General features: G+C 31.2%; 1 protein-coding gene across 1 annotated transcript in view; it reads left to right on the forward strand.

Annotated features, from left to right (window-relative positions):
* The window catches only part of LOC129962777 (QRFP-like peptide receptor), a 105,506-nt gene that overhangs the window by 19,960 nt on the left and 64,101 nt on the right, over positions 1-21,445 (forward strand). Inside the window, exon 4 of the mRNA XM_056076772.1 lies at positions 6,496-6,706. Within this exon, the coding sequence (XP_055932747.1) occupies positions 6,496-6,706 (211 nt within the window). The remainder of the gene's footprint in view (positions 1-6,495; positions 6,707-21,445) is intronic.

Here is a 21,445-nt window from a genome sequence, read left to right on the forward strand (position 1 = left end):
TATCCTGATTTTGAAAAACATATTAGAAGAATCTAGCCAGATAGTTAAAAAAATTTAATTCATAAAAGAAGGCTCAAATGGTAACGTAAGTTTCTTGGAATAAAAATAATTTAAGGTAGATAGTTGAGTTGTTGTAGTTAGTTGAGTTTTTGTCATAGTTGAGTTTTTGAAGGTATTAAAATAACTTGTTGCCATCGACAACCACCAAATGTCGAGAATTTCAAAACAATTATTAAAAGAAATTTAAAATCTGCTATCGCAAATTTCAAATTATCATTTAAGAACATTAATTTTTTTATGTAAGGTGGTATAAATTCGACAGAAAAACAACAACATGTTCTCATATGACTCATATTTTGTGAAACATTTAGAAAAGCGATGGTTTTTGAGTATTTCAAAATGAATCGAGTTCTACATTTCTTTTTTCTTCAGGCCAGTTTTTTTTTTTTTTTTTTTTTTTTTTTTTTTGAAAAATTAGTTTAAACCAGTTCGAAATAATCACGTGAGTATAAGATTACGCATGCGTCAATATTTATAAAACGATGGGGGTTTTTTTTCCCCAATTTCAAAATTATTCGAGTCCAAAACTTTTTTTCCCAGCTAGATTTTATTGAAAGTTATATTTAGTTGAAAAACTTTTTTACCCCTCCTTGCAGTATCGTGTTCATTCCCATTTTCTTCACTGCGCCTCTTCGGGTGATAAATTCGTACGATCTTGCCCTTTATTGGACACACAGAAGAATCGGGTACATGACGGACATTCACACTAAATTGTAACTTTTTCTTGACAAATCTCCAAATGTGACAACTTCTTTATCATTTTCTAATAACCCTAAAAGGGAAAAGTGGATGCCTCAAAAGCGATACATTGCCAATTTTCTGAACGTGCATTTCGTGGCTCTAAAAACCCAAACCAAAACAGCCTCATGTAATAATAATGAGGTAACAACCTGCCTCAATGATAATAAATGAGAGAGTAAATAAAAAAATCGACCGCAAAAATTTATCTTTCCAAACTTTATATGAATCAAATTAAGTATAAGTACGTTAATAATGAATAACAAAAAATAAAGACAAATCTTTCAGTCCTATTTCGATAAGTCTTGTCTACGGCATCATAATCCATGCCACGCTTTATGTCTGAGGAGTTGTTACTAACCGAGTCCTTCCCTTGCCCCGGAAAAAAACACATTTATGAAATCTGATGTCAATCGAAATCCTAGCTTCGTATTTGACAACGACGAATGCGACAGATTGCAAACAGTTGAGCCCGCATTTTCCTCGGAAATGAATAATCCTCTTACTGGAATTCCCAGATACATGGAAGCGCCTTTTCGGAAGCGCCGCGAAAAATTGAACAGTTGTAATCCTCTCTTCGTGTTGTTGACTGTTCGCGAATGAAATGCCAGTGCGGGTGAATGTAAGCAGTAATTGCTGTTGCGTCTTTCCAAAAACATTCATCATAAAAGCATCCGGTGAAGATGGAGTCAAACCCTTCTATAAAGCTACTAGATTATTTTGACATTTATTTCTCAGGACTTACAAGTAGGCGAACTATATAATACACTCTGTCGTTAATGCGGAAATATAATTTAGAAACTTCAATCTTTACTAATAATTAAGAAAAAGGCGCCTGTGTAAATTAGCGCTCTAAAGAAAAGCTCTCTGACCTACAGTTACCAGATTTGGTACAAATATATTTTGGAAGGTAAAAATACGCACCTCAAAACGATTCTTTTTAGATTTTAATTAGAATTTTAATTTATTAAAAATTGAGTGAGATTTTGATGTTTTCGTGATAATTTCTGAAGATTTTATTATACTGTTGCACCATTTTAAAACTTTAAAAAAATGTTTGCTTAATAATAGCCGTCTTGGGTGACAAATCGATTCACTAGGATTTGTGATTTCAAAAATTTAAATTAAATATTTCGTATAACTCTTCGTTTTAATGGCAGCCTCATCAAAATATTTTTAAACTCTTGATATGCATCACACATCCCATCCTGTTTTCCTTCAACCGCTCTGTTTATTGTTCTAAGCATTTCCCTATTTTCCAATAATCAGCTAATTTCCCCTTCATTTTTTATGCTAGTTGTTAAGTTTTAACAAATCAAACAATATTCTCGATGAAATTACTTATAAATGAATGTCTGTCTGTTACAAAGACAACTCTAAAACTCTTTGAGCTATGTTGATGAAATTTGTTGTATGGTCTTTACTCTAAATTTGCAGATTTCTGTCAAATTTTTAGTAAAATCCGTTCAGTGGAAGTTTGTCTGTCTGGCTGTTCGAATATAAATCAACGAGATAACTGCAGAACTGTATAGTAGCAGTATATCGAATAATGGACTACATGTTGATCGTCTGTCAGTGTGTATAATCAGAAACATGTAAACGCGATAGCTCAAAGATGCAATGACTTAAATACTGTTACGAAATTTCCGGGGTTCGTTTGGATAGTGGGAGTTATATGGTGTGGATAACGCCCAATCAGCAGTAGAAAATAAAACAATGACGTTTATTTACATGAAGACACACAGGACAGCACAAAGACGACAACTATATACAGCACAACAGACGATTATTTTCAGCCGAGACGTGCAGCATACAAAACAGCATAAACAGCAGCATACAACAAGTCTCTACTGTAGATAGTAGCGCACAGCTTAGTTCAGCACTATCTTCACTCCGTCGCTACTCCGCTTATCTCTGGAAGGCTAGTTCTTTACTGTCGATCCCGACTACGACTCTCCGATCTGGTTCACGACGACACCCTGGCAGCTACAGCTCCTTTTATAGGTCTCAGGAGGCGGGGCTAGAAGCCTCTCAACCAATCAGGAACGTTCGAGGCATAACTCGGTCCCTACTGGAAGGATCGGGAAAATTCTCGATGTTTCGGGTATAATCTATTTTCGCGCCAAAGTCGCCAAGTTTGTCGCCAAACTCTGGGACCTCTTATGGAACCCACTATGCTGGGAAGCCGCATCAAGGATTCGTAACAATACATTACATTTGATATGGGATTTTGTGACTACAAGTGTAATTTTCTGTCAAACTGTGTTCCAATCAGTTAAAAAAAAGCGTCTAAAACACAAATTCGATTTTTGAATACCACATACCAGGGATTAATCGCCAAACAAACTCACCAAGGATGACACAATAGATACAGTAAAAATGCGAAATTTGCATTAAAAGCTAATATTTAATAGCTATTGCATGCCAGTTCAATACAATAATGTACAAGACAGTTCTGGGAAAGACCACTCCTGCTGGTTTCCTTCATTTTTTATAAAATAAGTCAACTATAAAATAAGTTTTTGGACAAGAATGGAGACAAAAACTACTCATAGAGACTAAAAATAATTGTAAACTACGAAATTTTTCCCGTGTGGTACCCACATTTTAGATGTAGTTGTTTTTAAAGTCTGAGATTGAGAAGATTAGTTCTCTTCTCTTCTTCTTACAAAACTTCTTACAAACTTCTTATAAAAGATTAAGGATGTCTTCCTTTTATATTGACAATTTTATCTGTTGTTGCTTCTTCTGTCTGTACTTACATTCGTCAGATATTAAAAGCATCTTCAAAAATTAATCAGTAGGGGTTTGATATTTTAAAATATTAAAAGCAGCTTTGAACTTTGAAAATAGAGAATAGTTTCAGCTTATTTATTCAAGAGATTTTACAGAAAGTTTACAAAGAATTCTTTACTTTTTTCCGGAATCACTAGGTCAGGAACGTAAAGCTTTTTCTTTTGTTCATAAACAATGTTTCGCTTCCAGCAATTATAGATAAAAATATTTTTTTTTATTTTGCTGGACTAAGAAGTGTTAGAAGTGTTTAAGAAATGTTTTTTAGGTACTAAAAGAAATTCTTAGTTTCTTTTTGTTTGCTAAGTCTTTATAAAGCTGAAGCGTCATCTGTCGGTAATATTTAGTACTAACATGAAGAGGAATAAGAGCAAAACGTTCCGATTTGCTTAATAATCTTTCAAGATAAAGAATAAAATAAATAGCTTTCATAGTTTTCTTGCTATTCTGTTTCATAAACCGCCAGGTACTTATTTATTTTTAACGGTCACCGCGATAAATCACCAAGAAATGCTAATCTTCACCAACCATCTTGGCTATTTTGGCATCTTAGACATGATGGAACTAGACGATCTCTGCTTAATCTAAGAATTCCCAAATAAGTCCATTATCTTCGTAATCTTGATGTAATCCAAAAATTTCCAAGTAATCCAAGGGGCAGCAAAAATAAAGAGAAACCATCAGGCTTTCCTGATATTGATAATCTATATTTATCTCGTCTTTTTAAGCAATTAAACCAGCGAAAGAGTTCTTTCATTGATTAAGGATTACGTGAGCTTTATGATATTGAATTAATTATGCAATGAACCCATTAAAGAACTGAGCCCACTCGCTCCTTTTAATTTCAGAACGTTGGCAGGTGAAATCATGAAAGTCGTGTCTATGTAAAACGCTATCGTGTCTACGTACAGTACTATTGTGTCTGTATATAGTACTATGGAGTCTATATATAGGACTATCATGTCTATGTACAGTACTATAGTGTCTATGTAGAATACAACATCGAGTCTATGTAGAATACAACATCGAGTCTATGTATAGGACAACCGTATCTATATACAGTACTATCGAGTCTATGTACAGGACAATCATGTTTATGTACAGTACTATCGTGTCTATGTACAGTATATGTATAAGAAATTGGCATATACAACATTTTTTACTCAGGCGCTCCAAAATATGTGACGATGTGCGAATATCTCTGCATTAAATACTTCATGCTAATGAAGTAGATAAAAAGATTTGTCCCCCCCCATTTACGTATAAACAATGAAATATATAGAATTATAACTAAATCCCTTTTAACCGGATCAGTGCAAAGTCGACTATGTAAGATGCCCATGAATCACTGGTCCAATTCTAAATAGATACTAGAACACGCTAAATATAATAATAATATGCATGGAACATGTCATCGTAAATGTAGCCGGATCCATTTTGACAGGGGCAACGCTATGTCGAATGTACAAGACGTAGAATGCATAGTTGAAGCTTAAAGTGGGCTTACCCCTTTTGGCAGAACATACAAAATTTAATAACAATCTGTGTAGAACATGTGATCTGAAATACGGCGAAAGGTCAGACTCACCTTAAATTCCACTCCACTCTAACAGCAGCAGTGCAGTGCCAAATATACAAAGCACCCTAAGAACGCTCGGTTCAAACCTAAAATTGAGCTACCGCTTTTGATAGAACACATTATTATTAAACATAATAATAATCTGCGTCAAACATGTGATCTGAAATATGGCAAACGTCCGCCCACTCAAACCGGAGCCACTCAGTGTCGAATATGCAAGATATCCTAAAATGCATGGCCCAAGCATAAAGTGAACCTACCCTTTTTTGGTTGAGTATACTAAATTTAAGAATAATCTGAGCAGAACATTTGATTTTAAATATGACCAAAAGTCGGATACTTTCTAACTGGAGCGATGGAATGTCAAATATACAAAGTGTCTAAGAATGCAGAGTTCAAACCTAAATGTACCTCTGGTACCTTTTTGTAGATTTAAAAATAATTTAATTTAATAACAATACGAGTAGTATTCCTTAATTAATATGTTAAATTTAATAATATGAGTAAAAAATGTAATCTCAAATGTAACTAAAAACCAGATCCGCTTTAAAATTAACTCAACTCTAACAGAGCAATATTGTACGCCGAATATGAAAAATATTCTAGAATTCGTGGTCAAATTTAAAATAGTGCTGTAAAACATAAAATTCAATAACAATCTATATTGTTGTTGTTGTTGTTTCTTATGGCACTTGTCATGGACAAGCCCGCTGTTCGAAGCCAGCTGATTTAAGCCAGAGGGGGGAACGCCTCTTGTTTCTAACGTAGCGCCATCTAGGGCCAAGAGAACGTCTTAGCTACACACACGTCACAACCCTTTAATCTATATAAAACCAACTAATAATCTATATAAAACATATGATCACAAACGTAGCCAATAGTTCCAAGATCAACTATAACAAAGTTATTAGATGCAATCACAAAGAAGCAATAGATGCAATCTCTAAGTAGATTAGGTACTTAGAGATTCCAGAAATACTATGCGATTGCTTTCAAAAACAAAATTGTCTAATAGATTTCAAAACAAAATTGTCTAATAGATTTCAAAACAAAATTGTCTAATAGATTTCAAAACAAAATTGTCTAATAGATTTCAAAACAAAATTGTCTAATAGATTTCAAAACAAAATTGTCTAATATATTTAATAAATTCAATAGCGCACTTGCATTAGGGTCCCTTAATTTTTGAAAACTGTTTGTTCCATGAAAGAGTACTAGTAAAGAAACTATTAAATTACTACACATATGTGTAATAACTGGCTGATTACAGAGGATGGAGGATTCCCCCAGCTATTTGTTAAAATTGCTTCTTTTTGTCTCCACAGGTGTAGCGGTGGCGGCTAGCGTCTTCACCATGACTGTGATGAGCTTGGACCGATACATGGTGATCTGCCATCCTATAGCATTTCGGAAGCACCTCTATCGGCGTCACGTGGGATGGAGCATCCTTCTGGTGTGGGTGCTGGCATTGCTTCTCTTCGTCCCGGTGTTGATCGTAAGAGAGACACACGGTGTCATACTGCATGCTGGAACAAGGTAAGCAGTATGCTAAAAATCTCTATAAGGTATCTTGAAATACACACTCTAAAGATTGTGTGAGTTACAGAGTAGCACTTGTAGCCCATAACGAGAAGATATATACTTAAGTACTCGTAGTTTCATTTGTTTTTGTTAAGTTAGGACGCACCTCATAATCTTGAGCCATAGTGAGTATATCACCTGAACCAAATTGCCATGTCACACCAATAAAATAATAGTCTCTTTACGAGTGTCAGATAGATGTATATTGAGTATTTTGGTAAAACTCGGTTGGTGAAACCATGTCCTTACAATCGAGAAGTCAAAACTCTACCATATCACATCTATTAGTTCTTTATTTTAAAAGTTAAATTCACCAGTATTCATTCTTTGATCATTTATATAATCCTTCTTCTTGGACATAAGAAATGTTCAAATGTTTGATCCCCGATGAACAGGCTCAGGAAAGGAAAATGAATGAGAATCCTTCTTTTTATTTTTTCTCATACGAAAAGAAAGTTTAATTATCAAACATTTCAAACTTTAGATTTTGACGAATTTCTACATTTTAGGAATTATGTTAGACAGTCCTTGAAACCCGATAGCTCCATACTTTTTTATTGGATTTTTGGATTGTTATTTTTTTATGGCAAAAGAGCCTGAAATGGCTATACTGCGCCATACATATGGTGAATAAGTGAACTAAAATTGTATAAAAAGTTCAAAGAGCATACATTAAAACAAAAGATGCATAAAGCTGTAGAACAATACGGTGATGTGTCTGACAATACATAATAGAGTTTATAGATGTAGTGGTAAAACCCAGTTGCTTTTAAAAACTTAAAAATATTTTTGTGAGGATTTTCCTCCAACAACATTCGCAATATTCGGTGATAAGTAGTTAAAGAAATGTAAACTATGAGGATTACGATGACTGGTTGTTTCTTTATTAAAACTGATACCACACCCAACATGACCATCTGACTTAGAACCATCTGTGAAAATAGGCATAAGTGGAATACTGATAGCAATGGGAATTGAAAAGGTTTTGAAAAATCATAAGGGCCGCTGTCGTTTTCTCAAATCCCTTAAAAGGATTTAAAAAGGAAAATTGAGGGAAATCCCAAGGAGGAAATGAAAATAAATCCAGTATGTCAGTATTCACATCACATAGTTCCGAATCACAGAGGTGCAATTTAATTCTCTCTCAAAAGAGGAGAAGGCAAGAGCATACTCGTTGAATAATGCAGAGCATCATTTAATTACATATTTGGGAAAAATGTGCAATTCCGTTTATTACGTGATATTGAGATCACGTGAATTAACTCCATTCTGAAAGAAACTTGTCTATTGATGTCATTCTTCGAAATTATTAATAATAGACTCTAAAATATAGATAGTTTGTTCAATACTCAAGAAAATGCGAGACACTTTGATAATCATCATGGTTCAGCATATACGAGCACCGGAAAAAATGAACTAATATCTAAAATTACATTGTTGTGATTTAAACAGATAAATACAATATTTGGCGGGATTTTCTGCAAGTTGTTAACGCACTGGTGCCAACAAAATTCCACCAAATCCTAACACCATTTGATGATTACTTATCGTAGATTACAATATGCATTTTATCAGTAACGGAGTTTTGGATAGACAGATTATGATATCACCTAGGGGTTTTTGGGTGTTAAGGGACCGGAAGTGGGTGTTTTAAAAAGAGTATTATTATACTAAATGCTAAATTATATATTAAAAAATTTATATATTAAAAAATGCTAAATTTATATATTAAAAAATATATAAATTTTATGAATCATAAATGTAACAATAATACTAATATCTTATCTATAATTATTCAGATTCTTATGCATTAGAATATGGTTACATATGGCATTAATAATAAACACCAGGTATCTGGTCAAATAATATTTGTAAACATAAACGCCATTCCTGAATCATAAAAAAAAAATAACATTTTTACTAAAATAAAAAAAAATTAATAATCAACATCTTGTTTAAGTTGAACATTTATAATTATATGAAACTAAAACAACCAAAAAAGGAGGAGCTCATACTGTACATTACCTAGGGCAGTAAATCCGTCCCTTTTTATTATTCTTTTTTTTCTCAATTTTATTGTTTCTTATAAAATAATACTTCTAAAAACAACTATGTTTCTCCTTTTTAGTCAGAAGTACATATTGGAAACGAATTAACCAGAAATTCTAAATGTTTAGCTCTTAAGTTCTGATATATTTTGCGAGTGGCCATCAACAATATAATAATTTTTTAGGCATTAAAAAAATAGAAAAAAATTCTACGAAGCTAGCAACAATATTGTCGGGTGAAAAGAATTCTATAAAAAAAATTTGAATGAAGGTAATTTTGAAAAAAAAAACCTGCAAAATTAATGAAAAAAGCTTCATACACATTAACGCGAATTCATTCTTCAATTTTTTTGTCCGTTTTTTTTTTATTCCCGAATTTATTTTTTTCATTCACTATGCTTTATTTTAATTAAACGATTTTTTATATATTAATTGTTATTGATGGGGAAAAAAGCTAAGACAAAAACATGTTAATCCACTTAAAATTAGAAAAAAAAAAAAGATTCATTGAAGTGTAGCAAACGATAACTTAAAAGCAAATTCCTATTTCGTTTTTTTTCTCCGTCTTTTAATAGTATTATATTTCAGAATAGTTATTTTTTCTTCCGTGCTTTTAGAAAGTTACTCGGATGCCGATAATGGAATCTATTCAAATATTGCCACAGTCACTTGATAAACATCACAGAGAAACTCTTCTAACATCATATTGTATTTCATTAAACTGTATGGCAATATTACGTGCTGTAAATTTGAAATTTATTTCAAAATTAAACTGACATAGGATATTTCACATGCGTCATCTCAGCATAAACTGACTTCATTGTCTTTTTAGTGATTAGAAAGCAAGCAAGGAACTATTACTATTTTTTTTTTGGTAATCAGAATTTATTATATAATTTAATAACAAGCGATGCAAGTGTTATTTAACGAAGGAAATAAAGTTGCCATATTTCTTTAACAGTTATTTTATAACATTCAGTTATCAAGTAGAGAATTAAACTTATTTTTTATCTTATTTTTCTTTATTCTTGTAGTGCCTCTTCAATCGCATAGATTTATTATATCATCAGAAAAAATATGGTTAAATTAAGTTTAAAATATAGGGCAACGTTATATATACAAAAAACAACAAAATATATAAATATTTGAGTCTGAAAAATATTATTATTTTACATCTACATACAGAACACTTCAATTCTTATTAAACAATTTTATTTAACTTAACTTGTTTCATGTTTATAAAAAATGAAATTCAGTAAATAGTTAATCGAACGACTTTGATATGCTAGAGCAGGGATCGTAATTTTTTTTTAAATATAAAAACCATATATCGAATTATGTTTACAAGCATATTATCTAAGGAGTCTAGATTCAACAACTTGAAGTATAAAATACGATATTTTTGTAACTTGAGACTAACATGCAATTATTTTGCATTAAATTGTATTTATTTTTCTATTAATTAAAGGTACTTTAACAGATTCCATAGCAATTTTATTATTTATTCTTAACATTGTAATAATCATATTTATAAAATATAATTTCTAAAGTAAAAACCCTTTTTACCATTTTTAAATATAAATCATAATTTTCGTCTGCCAAATATTATATAGAAATTCATATAATATTAATCCATTTAAACTGCGAAGATATAATTGCAATATCTTCTTTATAAATTGCGAAAATATATATTTTCTAATGAGATACCTTTTGTTGAATTTCTGGAGGAAGTTTCACAAAATTCTACGAAAATGTTTTTTTTTTTTTTTCAAACTAAATGGCAGTCTCAAAAAATATTCAGAACTGGTCGTCAAAATTGTAATTTCAAACCGACGTATGCTACAATTGCCTAACATTGTAATAAAAGATTAAAATTTAGTAAAGTCGTGGAAAAAAAGGAGTCACCCAGATTTATTTTGCAGTCTTTCATCTTATGTGAAAACTAAAAGCACCATTTTAAGGGTAGTAATGAATACTAAAAGAGTCTAAAAGTCTAAAATTTTAGTAAGGGTTATCTACATATTTAAAATTGAACAAACTTTGAAATTATCTATGGAAATACCCTTTTCTGATGTCATGAATAGATTTTCCATGGAAAAAATACTCGGAGTACAATTTTCGGTTAATACATCATATTTACGCTAAGAGATATTTGACATTTTCTGTTAAGGGGCTGTTTCCATATTTAAATTTATAAAACTTAGATATTTTCTAGATGTTGGTAATAATACATTTTGCATACTTTTAAAGTATCTTTAAAACTTCAATCCAAATGGCAAAATCGTTTGCTACTTCATTCATAACAAACTATTTATAACCAAAATTTTAGAAGAATCCTGATTCTTTTCAGAAAAAAAAATATTCAGGAGTACTGAAAGTTTTGTTTAAATTTCACCTGAGTTTGATTCTCCATTACTCTGAAAGCACCAAAATGGAAGGTTTTGTTGTATGAATTAAAAATATGAAATTAAATATATTTTTTATTATTTAATTATAATTGAAATATTATTATTTAATTATAATTACAATATTATTATTTAATTAGAATTGGAATTTAATTTACTATATAATTGCAGCAAATTAATTTTTATTAAATTTGAGACTTATGTAAGAAATATTGTGCACTAAACAAACATTAGTAAATTCAAACAAACACAAATAGTCCTCTTCTTTTAATACAAACTAAGGAATTTGTTATTAAGAGAATTAATTTGTTAGAATTGTGAAATTAAATAATTAAATTATAACTTTGTAATAAAATGCCCATTTTCGGGAAATAGTTGTACAGCATGCCTGTCTGTCAGAGAAGATCACAAACCTTCATTAACTGCAGCTGCATTTCTTCTTTAAAATGAGAGCTTTTCTTGTGTGCAGTTTTTTTTCGAATTATTTCTTTGGATAACAAAAGTGATTTTATTCGTTCTTGTGAAATGTGATTTTATTTTAGAACTGTTTCACACTCAAATGTCTAGTTTCTGCCATTTCGAATTAGATATCCTACATTTTTCAAATAATTATCGATTATGCTTAACCTTTGAAGAGCAGTCTATTTACTATTGGGGCAAATGTGAAGTATCTAAATTGAAACTGTCAAACTTAAGAGATTCAATTTTAACGTAAGTGCTTGACAGTTTTAAGAGGGGTCAATCTAAGATAATCTCTATCTGAGATAGCGTATCCATGATTTGATACTTGATCTAATACTACTGGTTGCTGTCTTAATATTAACTACTACTGAATAATTACAAAGAATTGTAATTATTACCACTATTTTTGTAAGTATAAAACAACGCATTTTTTTATTTAATATTTAAATAAACTGCAGAAGCAGATCAAATGAATGTCTAAAACAATAAATTTTAATTTACTTTAATTTCCACACTTTTTTTAGAAAATAAAATTTTATAAGAATTTTCTTTGATACGTAAAAATATTTTATAACCAAAAAATACATAAAATTTCCAATGAAATTTACTTTTCACTTATTATTTTTTCTGATAATTCTAATAATTACGTCAACTAAATTCATTCAAGTAAATAATTTTCATGCAGCAAATTGCAACATGCACTCTGTGAAGTACCTAAATGCAAGAATATGGTCATAATATTAAATTTATTAAATAATGTTATTGTATTAAATTTCTTTCTTGTGGAAAAAAAATTTAGTTTCCTGCTGATTTTGCAATCTGAATTCTCGCTCACTCTGCTTTGGGAGCCGAAATTTTCAAATCTTTTTTGAATGATCATTCAAACATTCAGAATATATTATTTGAATTTTGCGTCTTCAGGATACCACACTAACAGATAAATGCTGAATTCTAAATACAATGAAATTAAAAATAAACCGTAGAAGAAATTGTCTGCTCATCCATTAAAAATAGACTTTGAAACCTGTGTAACGAATAAATATAATAATTCAATAAAAGCTTGCAAGTTTAATATATCAGATAGAAAGTTACTTATTCTTCTCAAATTAAAAAACAGTCATGAAAAAGGAATTTGGTATATCAAATGAGACATTCAACATTTGAAGCCCTAAAATATAAAGGTGGGTTTACACTCAGCTAGCTATAAGATGACCAGGAGGCAAAAGGTGCGCATGCGTTTGTAGAATTTGGTCGGCGGGGGGGGGGGGAATTTACATGGAAAAAAATTTATTACATATTATGGATTAATTCCGACATTTTTTGCTCTTTGTTCTTTCAGATGCGAAGTTGTGTGTGTGTGTGTGCGTGTGTGTGTGTGTGTGTGTGTGTGTGTGTGTGTGTGTGTGTGTGTTAGTTCATTATGTTGGCTATATTTTTTTCCTATGGTTTTTCAAATTTAGCTATGTTTACCTTTTTTTTTATATAAATATTTATATAAATATCCATCATTTTAATACGATACGGAGTGAAAAAGACAAATTCAGGGACGCCAAAACGGCAATTTATAGCCAAGCATGGAATGTCTGAATCTATCTTATGAAATTGTGGCAAACATAAATTACTCCCTTTCTGAGCATGCGCTGTCTTACTGGCCGTCTTATGACTGGCAGAGTGTAAACCCACCTTAAGACAAAATTAAGCCAAATTGCAACAATTTCTAAAAGCTGTATTTAAAAGTACAAATATCTAGATTCGCATATTGAAACGAACAAAGAAATAAAAGCAAAAGTGAAAATGAGTGAAAAAAATTAATTTTAAGATTTAAAAAAACGCGTGACCGATAGATGTAATTAAATAATAAAACAGATTTAATATTTTAGCAAAAAAGGGTATTGTTTTAAATGTGTTTAAAATAATGTTGAATATTGATTAAATTTAGCATAGCAGACGTTCGGAAATGAAATTTATGTCACTGAAACTTTTTTTGAATTTTAGGACGGTGTAAAAATAATTTTTGTGTAAAAAGACCTGAAATTATGGCAGAAGGAATGCAAAATCTTTCAATCCCAATTTTTACTTTTATGGTGTTTAATAGCATTTTAATAGCTTAGTTAATAGCTCTAAATGTTGAGGAACTCATGTACCAAATTTCATTCGATTCGGTCATGAGGTGTGGAATTATATAAGGTTCAAAAATACAAATAAATAAATGGGCATTCAATTTTGTATCTAGAGATTTATTAAAAGACATTCCGAAATTAAAAACCAGTATGGATTTCATAAATTTTATTTCAATTATTTGCCATTTTCTTATATAATGAGCCTAATTACAAATAGGTAATTCGAATTCGAAAAAAATTAAAACAGAAATGCAAAGAGACGTTCTTTTAACTAAACCTAAACTCTTTCAGAACCATATTCACTTCTTATTTAGTCACGTTTTACATGCTTTTTTAACAAATTATGTCTATAACAACGGAAAAAATTTTCTTAATAAGCGGATTAGTGAGTTCAGAGCTTTAAAAATAACGTATCATAAATGTGAAAACGATTAGAATTATCGTCAATAAAAAAAATTGCTAAATAAAAATTTAGATGCAGTTAAACTAAAACAAATGCTACATGCCTTCTCAACAAAAAACATGCTCAAGTTGGGAAAAAGCATAAAAAATATTATCGAAATCCAACCGGGAATATCTATTCTAATAATCCGTAAAAATCGTCTGCATTGCATTCTGAATTCTTTCGGAACAATTCTCATTGTTTAAAAATATTTTCGAGCGGAAAGGGCCACTTGAGTATTAACTATAAGAACAATTATGAGAAAACTATTCGTTTTCTTCGATATAAAATGCTTTAATAAGTATAGATAAATCGTAGGAGGGAAGTATTCCCAGAGTGGTGCTGAATTGGTCCAGAAAACACGAAGAGACATTCTGGATAAGAAACGTGTTTTATTCTTGACAGAAAATAAATTTATCCTCTTCCAGTAAAGTCAGAAGCTCTTATAAAAAACTCTTTTAATAGTGTCTTTCCCCATTGTAACAATAAGGCCCTTAAGGGCATTGCTTGAAATCAAAACCTTATAACATGCATCTGCTGACAACAAAAAACTATGCTGGTTTTTCTTAAACTCTTATTTCACAGCGAAAAACATTCGTAAGTTTAGTGCAAGAAAATATTTGGTTTGGCAGGTAAAAAAAGAAGAAAATAATTGTTTGCTTTCCTTCGCTTTGCACAGCGTCGTTAGAAAAGAAAAGGTTTAAGTTCAAGCATTAAAATGAGCAACGAATCTGCAAGTGAAACGTGGGTAGAATATTTCGAAAGAAAAATGGCTGACGCATAATTTTCCTTTTTTAACGACTCATTACTATCCCATGATTTGATTGAAGATCACAGACTTGTTCGTATGGATTGAACGGCCATTACTAACAAAGATTTTTATTCATTATCAAACCTTTAAACTACGTTCGAGATTATTCTTTTTTAAAAAAATGTTATAAAGTACTTACATTTTTAAATTTTCGTATGAAATTGATTAAAAAACTTTGTGGCATACTTTTTGAGATACTTATTTGTTATAAAAAATGAAAAAAATATTTATTTCAATTATTTAATACTAGCCGCCTTTGGTGACCAGCCGGTTCGCCAATCTTAATGTTAGTTTAAATTTTAATAATTAAATAGCTTGAACCGGAGTTTGCCCCCCTTCTTCGCCAAGTTGTGATAACGCGCCAAAGCTGGCAATCTTTATTATGCACTATGATTGAACATCTGCTACTTTGCTTTTGAACATTTCGCAAGGCCGTTGTTGGCGGCGATTTTTAAAAATTTGGCCAAGCAGGGGGTTAAACTCCGGTCGTACCATTAAATATTTTACGCAATTCCAACTTTAATAGATTCTTCAGCAAAATATTTTAAAACTTCACATTTTGATAGTCATATAATTCACTCATAATATTATAAAGGCCTTCAGTCATAACGTGATATGTATCTCTCTCATTTTCTGTTACCCCTCGTAGAATTTATGCTTTAAATTAAAGTGTAAATGATTAATCTTCAATTAATATAATAATATTTTTTTACTGAAACAAAGCATTTTTTTTAATAATATGATTACTGATAATAGAGTCACTGAGCGTTTAAACTTTATGGGCACTAAAGAATATCTTTCTTAATTTATTTAATATCTCAAGAATTTGTCAACAAAATTTTCTCAGATTCATCATGAACAGATCTATTAATTAACAATGTTTAATTTTAAATGCATGAGACACTAAAAAAATAAAATGAATCGTTTAAAATAATCGGTCGAAAACAGGTTTAAAAAAACTACTTAAAAAACGATGTACTTAAAACTATAAGCATATACAAAAAAATATATAACTAACATAAATACAATTTAATTACAAAAGCATGCAACTAACCTAAAAATAATTTGAATCATTGAAAACAGGTTAAAAAAACTACTTCAAAAACGATGTACTTAAAACTATAAGCATATACAAAAAATATATAACTAACATAAATACAATTTACTTACAAAAGCATGCAACTAACCTAAAAATAATTTAAATCATCCGTTGATAATGGTTGTCATGGCAACAATCAGAACGCAATGCGCATGCGTGAATTTTCTTCGCCACTTACGTAACGTAAATGCGTGAATTTTTCTACGCCAGTTGGGGTAACGCTATGCAGATTAGACATTTTTAATTTCCTTTATTCTGTGTTATTTTAATTCAAAAATACTTCAGAATGAATCTGAAACATGGATTAATTAACAATGTTTCATTTTAAATGCATAAAACATTAAGAAAATAAACAGAATCGTTTGAAATAATCCGCCGAAAAATGGTAACCCTAGCCTCATGACTGTTGGGAGAAAAAAAAACTAAAGCCTTACTCATTTGGCGGTGGGGAAAATGGAAGATTTTTTTGGCGAAAAAGTTGGCGGTGGGGAAAATGGAAGATTTTTTTGGCGGGAAAGTCAGTTTTTAATTAATAATTAAAATTCTAATTAAAATTTCAAAAAAGGGACCCCAGGTGCACATTCCCGACCTCTAAGGTATACATGTACCAAAGTTGATAGCTGTATGTCAAATAACCTGGCCTGTACAGCGCCAACACACACACACATTGAGCTTTATTATAAGTATAGATGTAAATTTCTGAAATTAAGAAAAAATAATAGCATTTCAAAAAGTCTTTTTTATAGGATGGTACATATATAATCCTACCATTTCACAGCTTCAGAATTAATATAAAATCGAAAATAACATGCGTTTATTTATTAAAAAGCAATTTATTCAGTCATAACAAAACAACACATACCGTTTATGAAAGAAAAAATTCAATGAATTTCATAACGCGTCAATCTTAATCACAGCAGCACATACAACTTACTGATGCTTTTAGATTTGTATAAATATTTCTCAGATATTTACTGTTGGTGCATCGCATTGCCAAACGATTGAAAAGCTTTAAATAAAATATTAAACTGTACGACTAGAAGTAACTTCAACGTTTCCAGATGAGTTAAAATATATCCCAATGTGCATAAAAAGCTAAGTAAGATGTGTGTTAAAAAGTATATGTGTTGGATTTTAACCCACCTGGTCCAAAGATTTAAGTCATATCACTGACTCTCCGACCCGCCCGAAGGCACACGGATAAAGAATACTGAATGACCGGACCGCCGCAAGAGCAACATTGGCGGGAACTGTGGTTGAGTCCTAAGGGCCATCACCGGCCACGGTACAACCCTTCCCGAAGGAAGTACATCCCGTCATCGATGGGATGAGCCAAAACTCCCACCTATTTAAGTACCCACCAGGATGGCGAGATCCAACCACCATACCAGAAGTACCTCATCCTCATTTCGAGGTGCTCCCCCGGGGGTTAGTTAGTCTCAAAGAGTTAAAGGTCGACAATATTTTAAAAAATTCTAAAAAAATTTTTAGGTTTAAAAGAAGTATAAAACGAAAATTTTCTAGTTTAGATGTTTATCAAAAGATTTGCTGGAAATTTTACAGATAATTTTTTTAAAATTATTTCTAAGTTCTTGAGGTTTCTAAGCTCTTATTCAAGTTCTCAAAATAAGAGAGAAGCTACATTTCTATCCAGTATTTAAATATCGATTGATAAATAGAATGAAATTTTCAATTTATTTTCCACATTATGAAAAGGATAGAAACTGCAATTTTTTTTTTTTTTATATTTACCAATTGTTCATTCTTTAACTCATAAATTGTAAACTACATTAAGAAACTATTATACTAAATTTGAACAAAAAATATGTAATGTATTTTAATTAATAAAGTTTTCCTTAAAATGATATTGTTAAAATTTAAAATTTGAGAAAATAGCATTTAAAAAAATAAAATAAAGATTGTATAAAAATATAACTTATATAAAAATGAATGTAATTTCACAAATAATGAAAACAGTACTCTCTTTTCAAATGATATTATGAAGGGAACTGTATTGAAATTAATACTGAATTAAAAAGATATTCTATATTTTCTATAAACTTATTTCAATCTATTCTATAAAGAAGTCTATTTTAATATATTTTATAAAAAAGGACGAATATGAGACATGCAGCTAATGAAGAATTATAATTTTTTCAATAGCTGCATATCTTTTAAAATGTCTGTTATTTATGAAATGTTGGTGGAGGAGGAGGGGGACTAGTTAAAAATCATCACAGGAAGAAAGAAAATTAGAACCGGCGTCCTGGCGTAAGGGTCTTCCCAATGACCTGGGCGTCCTGGTTCGAGTACCGGTTTGGGCATGGTTGCTCTTCATCTGTTCTATGTGTGAATGTGTCCCCCCCCCGTAAAAAAGGGTTGTACACGCGAATGTGATGCGTGAGTAGCTAAGACGTACTCTAGGTCCTAGTTGGCGCTACTAAAAAAAGAGACGCTCCCTTGGCTTAAAATCGCTGACTTCGTCAGCGAGCTTGTCCATGGCAAGTGCCATTATAAACAACAACAAGAAAATTAAAAATACTTTTTTTTATATGAAAACGACACCTTCCCGTGAGGAATCAATTTCAACATTTGATACATACAATTTATCATTATTTTATCATTCACCCATTCATGATAAACTGCTATGACTCGATTGCGAAGTTTTCGAACTGCCATTATCAACCCTGAATTTGGTACTAGCAAATTTTGATTTTTTTTATACCCATGAATAGGTCTAAAATTTGACTTTGACAGTAACCTCATAACACCGACAGAGTTCTGTGAGGTCGGAATTTTCAAACTAAATTCAACATTGAGGAAAATTTCAACATGAACCGCAGTTATTTTTAAAAGTAGTAAATTGACAATGCTTTAATTGCCGATTCATATTATCATTCATTGCATTTTTTATTATTGTATACAAAATTGTGTTACTTATTGATGTCCCATCATTATTTATATTCATGCTTAACTTTATTCATATATCGATAAATCAGTCACTTTAAACATAAAAAACTCTTCTTTGAGCTAGCTGCTCACGCCAAAATAGATGCTAGTATTTGCTTATCCGATAAAGACGCAGAAAAATGAGGCGGAAATATTTTTAAACTCCTCCCAGGATTACAGACGGCGGTGGACGATTATATTATAAAAGTTACTAAGCTCAACATAAAAAGCTCCATATTGAATATTTATATGACAATATCGAAAAGAGAAGGTTTTATTTCTTGTGACCACATAAAATTTGGCCTATAAAAGATTATCAGTCATGTGGCAGATATTAGATTAAAAGAAGGTGGATTATAGAAAATGTTGGTTTGATAGATTCATTCACAAAACGAATTTTAAATGCAAAACTCGTGTTTATTTCCTAAAATATTATAACAAAAATACCAAATTATTATGAAAATTATTCTACATGCAGTGCCCTAATAGCTAATATCTAAACCGTTTGAAAGAGGCATACTCATCCAATTGGAAATAATGCGCCAATTTGTCGTAAAAAAATCATACTTTATATCGTCTGAGTCAATAAAAATACTAATGAATAGATTACGAAAATTAAATTCTAATATAGTGTTCTGGTCTCTATTTTTTGAGATTTGAACAATTTAAATAAAATAAAACAGTTATACTATTGTGTTATTCTGCCACCAAAATTAACCAAATTATAAACCTTTAGGGTTTCCTTCTATTAGACGAATCAATAGTCTCTTCGAGGGAGTACAGGGGCTTTAATTGGTTGATCGTCCCCGAGGTGGAAATTGAAAGGGTCTGAAATTGTCTAATATGGGTGGTATTAGAGAGGTCGAATGGGTGCAGTGCCAAATTATTGAGAGGCAATTGTGATAATTAGCCTCTTAATGAAGAGCCCCTAATACAGGTACGATAATACCTAATACGAGTCCTATAGGCATCGAATGATCACTTCTCAAACTCACAATCTGAAATTCTATAATATAAATATATTAAAGATTGGTGAAAAATTACATATAATCCACAGATACCTCATGCATTCTATGATTTTTAGTTAAATCACTAAGACAGCGCGTTCTTGAACCGTGGCGTTTCAACTAATTAGATTAGGAAAAATGAAACAGTTGCGGATTAAGTTTCATCAATCTAGCGTATTGCGTTATCGAAAGATCGCATCCACAAACACATTATCAAATAGGCAGACATTTTTCTTAATTAGAGGGGGGGGGCTGAAATATGAAAATGGATAAAAATCTCTAGGTCACAATTTTTTTTATACTGTGTGTGTGTGTGTGTGTGTGTGTGTGTGTGTGTGTGTGTGTGTGTGTGTGTGTGTGTGTGTGTGTGTGTGTGTGTGTGTGTGTGTGTGTGTGTAAAATTTTATTGAAAAGAAACTTGTTACAAAGATTAATAATTAGGATCTATTACCATTTATCGAGTTGAGGATGATTGCCTACGAGATAGAAACTTGGTGGTTTCGAATCAAGATAGTCATTGATTCATTTTCGCGCCTCTTCAACTTCCGTGAACTGCTGCTCTGTCAAATATGCCCACATGGATCTGAATAATATGTGGATACAGATGAGACCAAATCTAAGGAATGCGTCGTATGCTGGACAACTCCGCAGCCTAAGGAGAAGATGAGTTCCTCGGTATTTGTTATATATTTGCGTGCGTAGCTTGCAACAATATCACTTTCCACCTTTCTTGGCACGTAAATTGTCTTTTTTCCTCCAGAACATCACTTCATTTGATCACCTTAGTCTGTAACATTCAGTTATAACTGTTTGATCAAGTTCCAGAAGCTTGTAGTAAATAAATCTTTTCAATCTTACCATACATACAATGCAACTAGGGATTTCAATACCGATATACCGGGATACCGAATACCGGTATTTTGAGTCATTTGGACAATTTTGTAATACCGGTATTCACAAGTTTAAATACCGGTTTTTCGGTATTTACTAGAAATTTTTAAAATTGTCTCCACTATATGTTCAGGGATCGCCAACATAGCAAAATAGTATACGTTTTTGTTTTTATGTCTCCCTAACGGGCGAAATTAATTAACTAATGAATGGCTTCATTAATTGCTTAAATCTAAATTAGCGAAACATGGATTATCCCTGAAAGAAGAAATTGTATCTATAATGACTGATGGAGCAACAGTTATGAAAAAAAGTTGGAAAATTGATTAGTGCAAATCAGCAATGGAATTCGGTTAGGAATAATAGATGTATTATACCATGAAAATAAAGAACAGAACAATCCAAATACTGTGGATATAGAAACTTCGGATTCCAACTTTGAAGAGAGTAAGAGTGAGAG

The sequence above is a fragment of the Argiope bruennichi genome, chromosome 3, assembly GCF_947563725.1.
Source record: "Argiope bruennichi chromosome 3, qqArgBrue1.1, whole genome shotgun sequence".
NCBI lineage: Eukaryota > Metazoa > Arthropoda > Arachnida > Araneae > Araneidae > Argiope > Argiope bruennichi.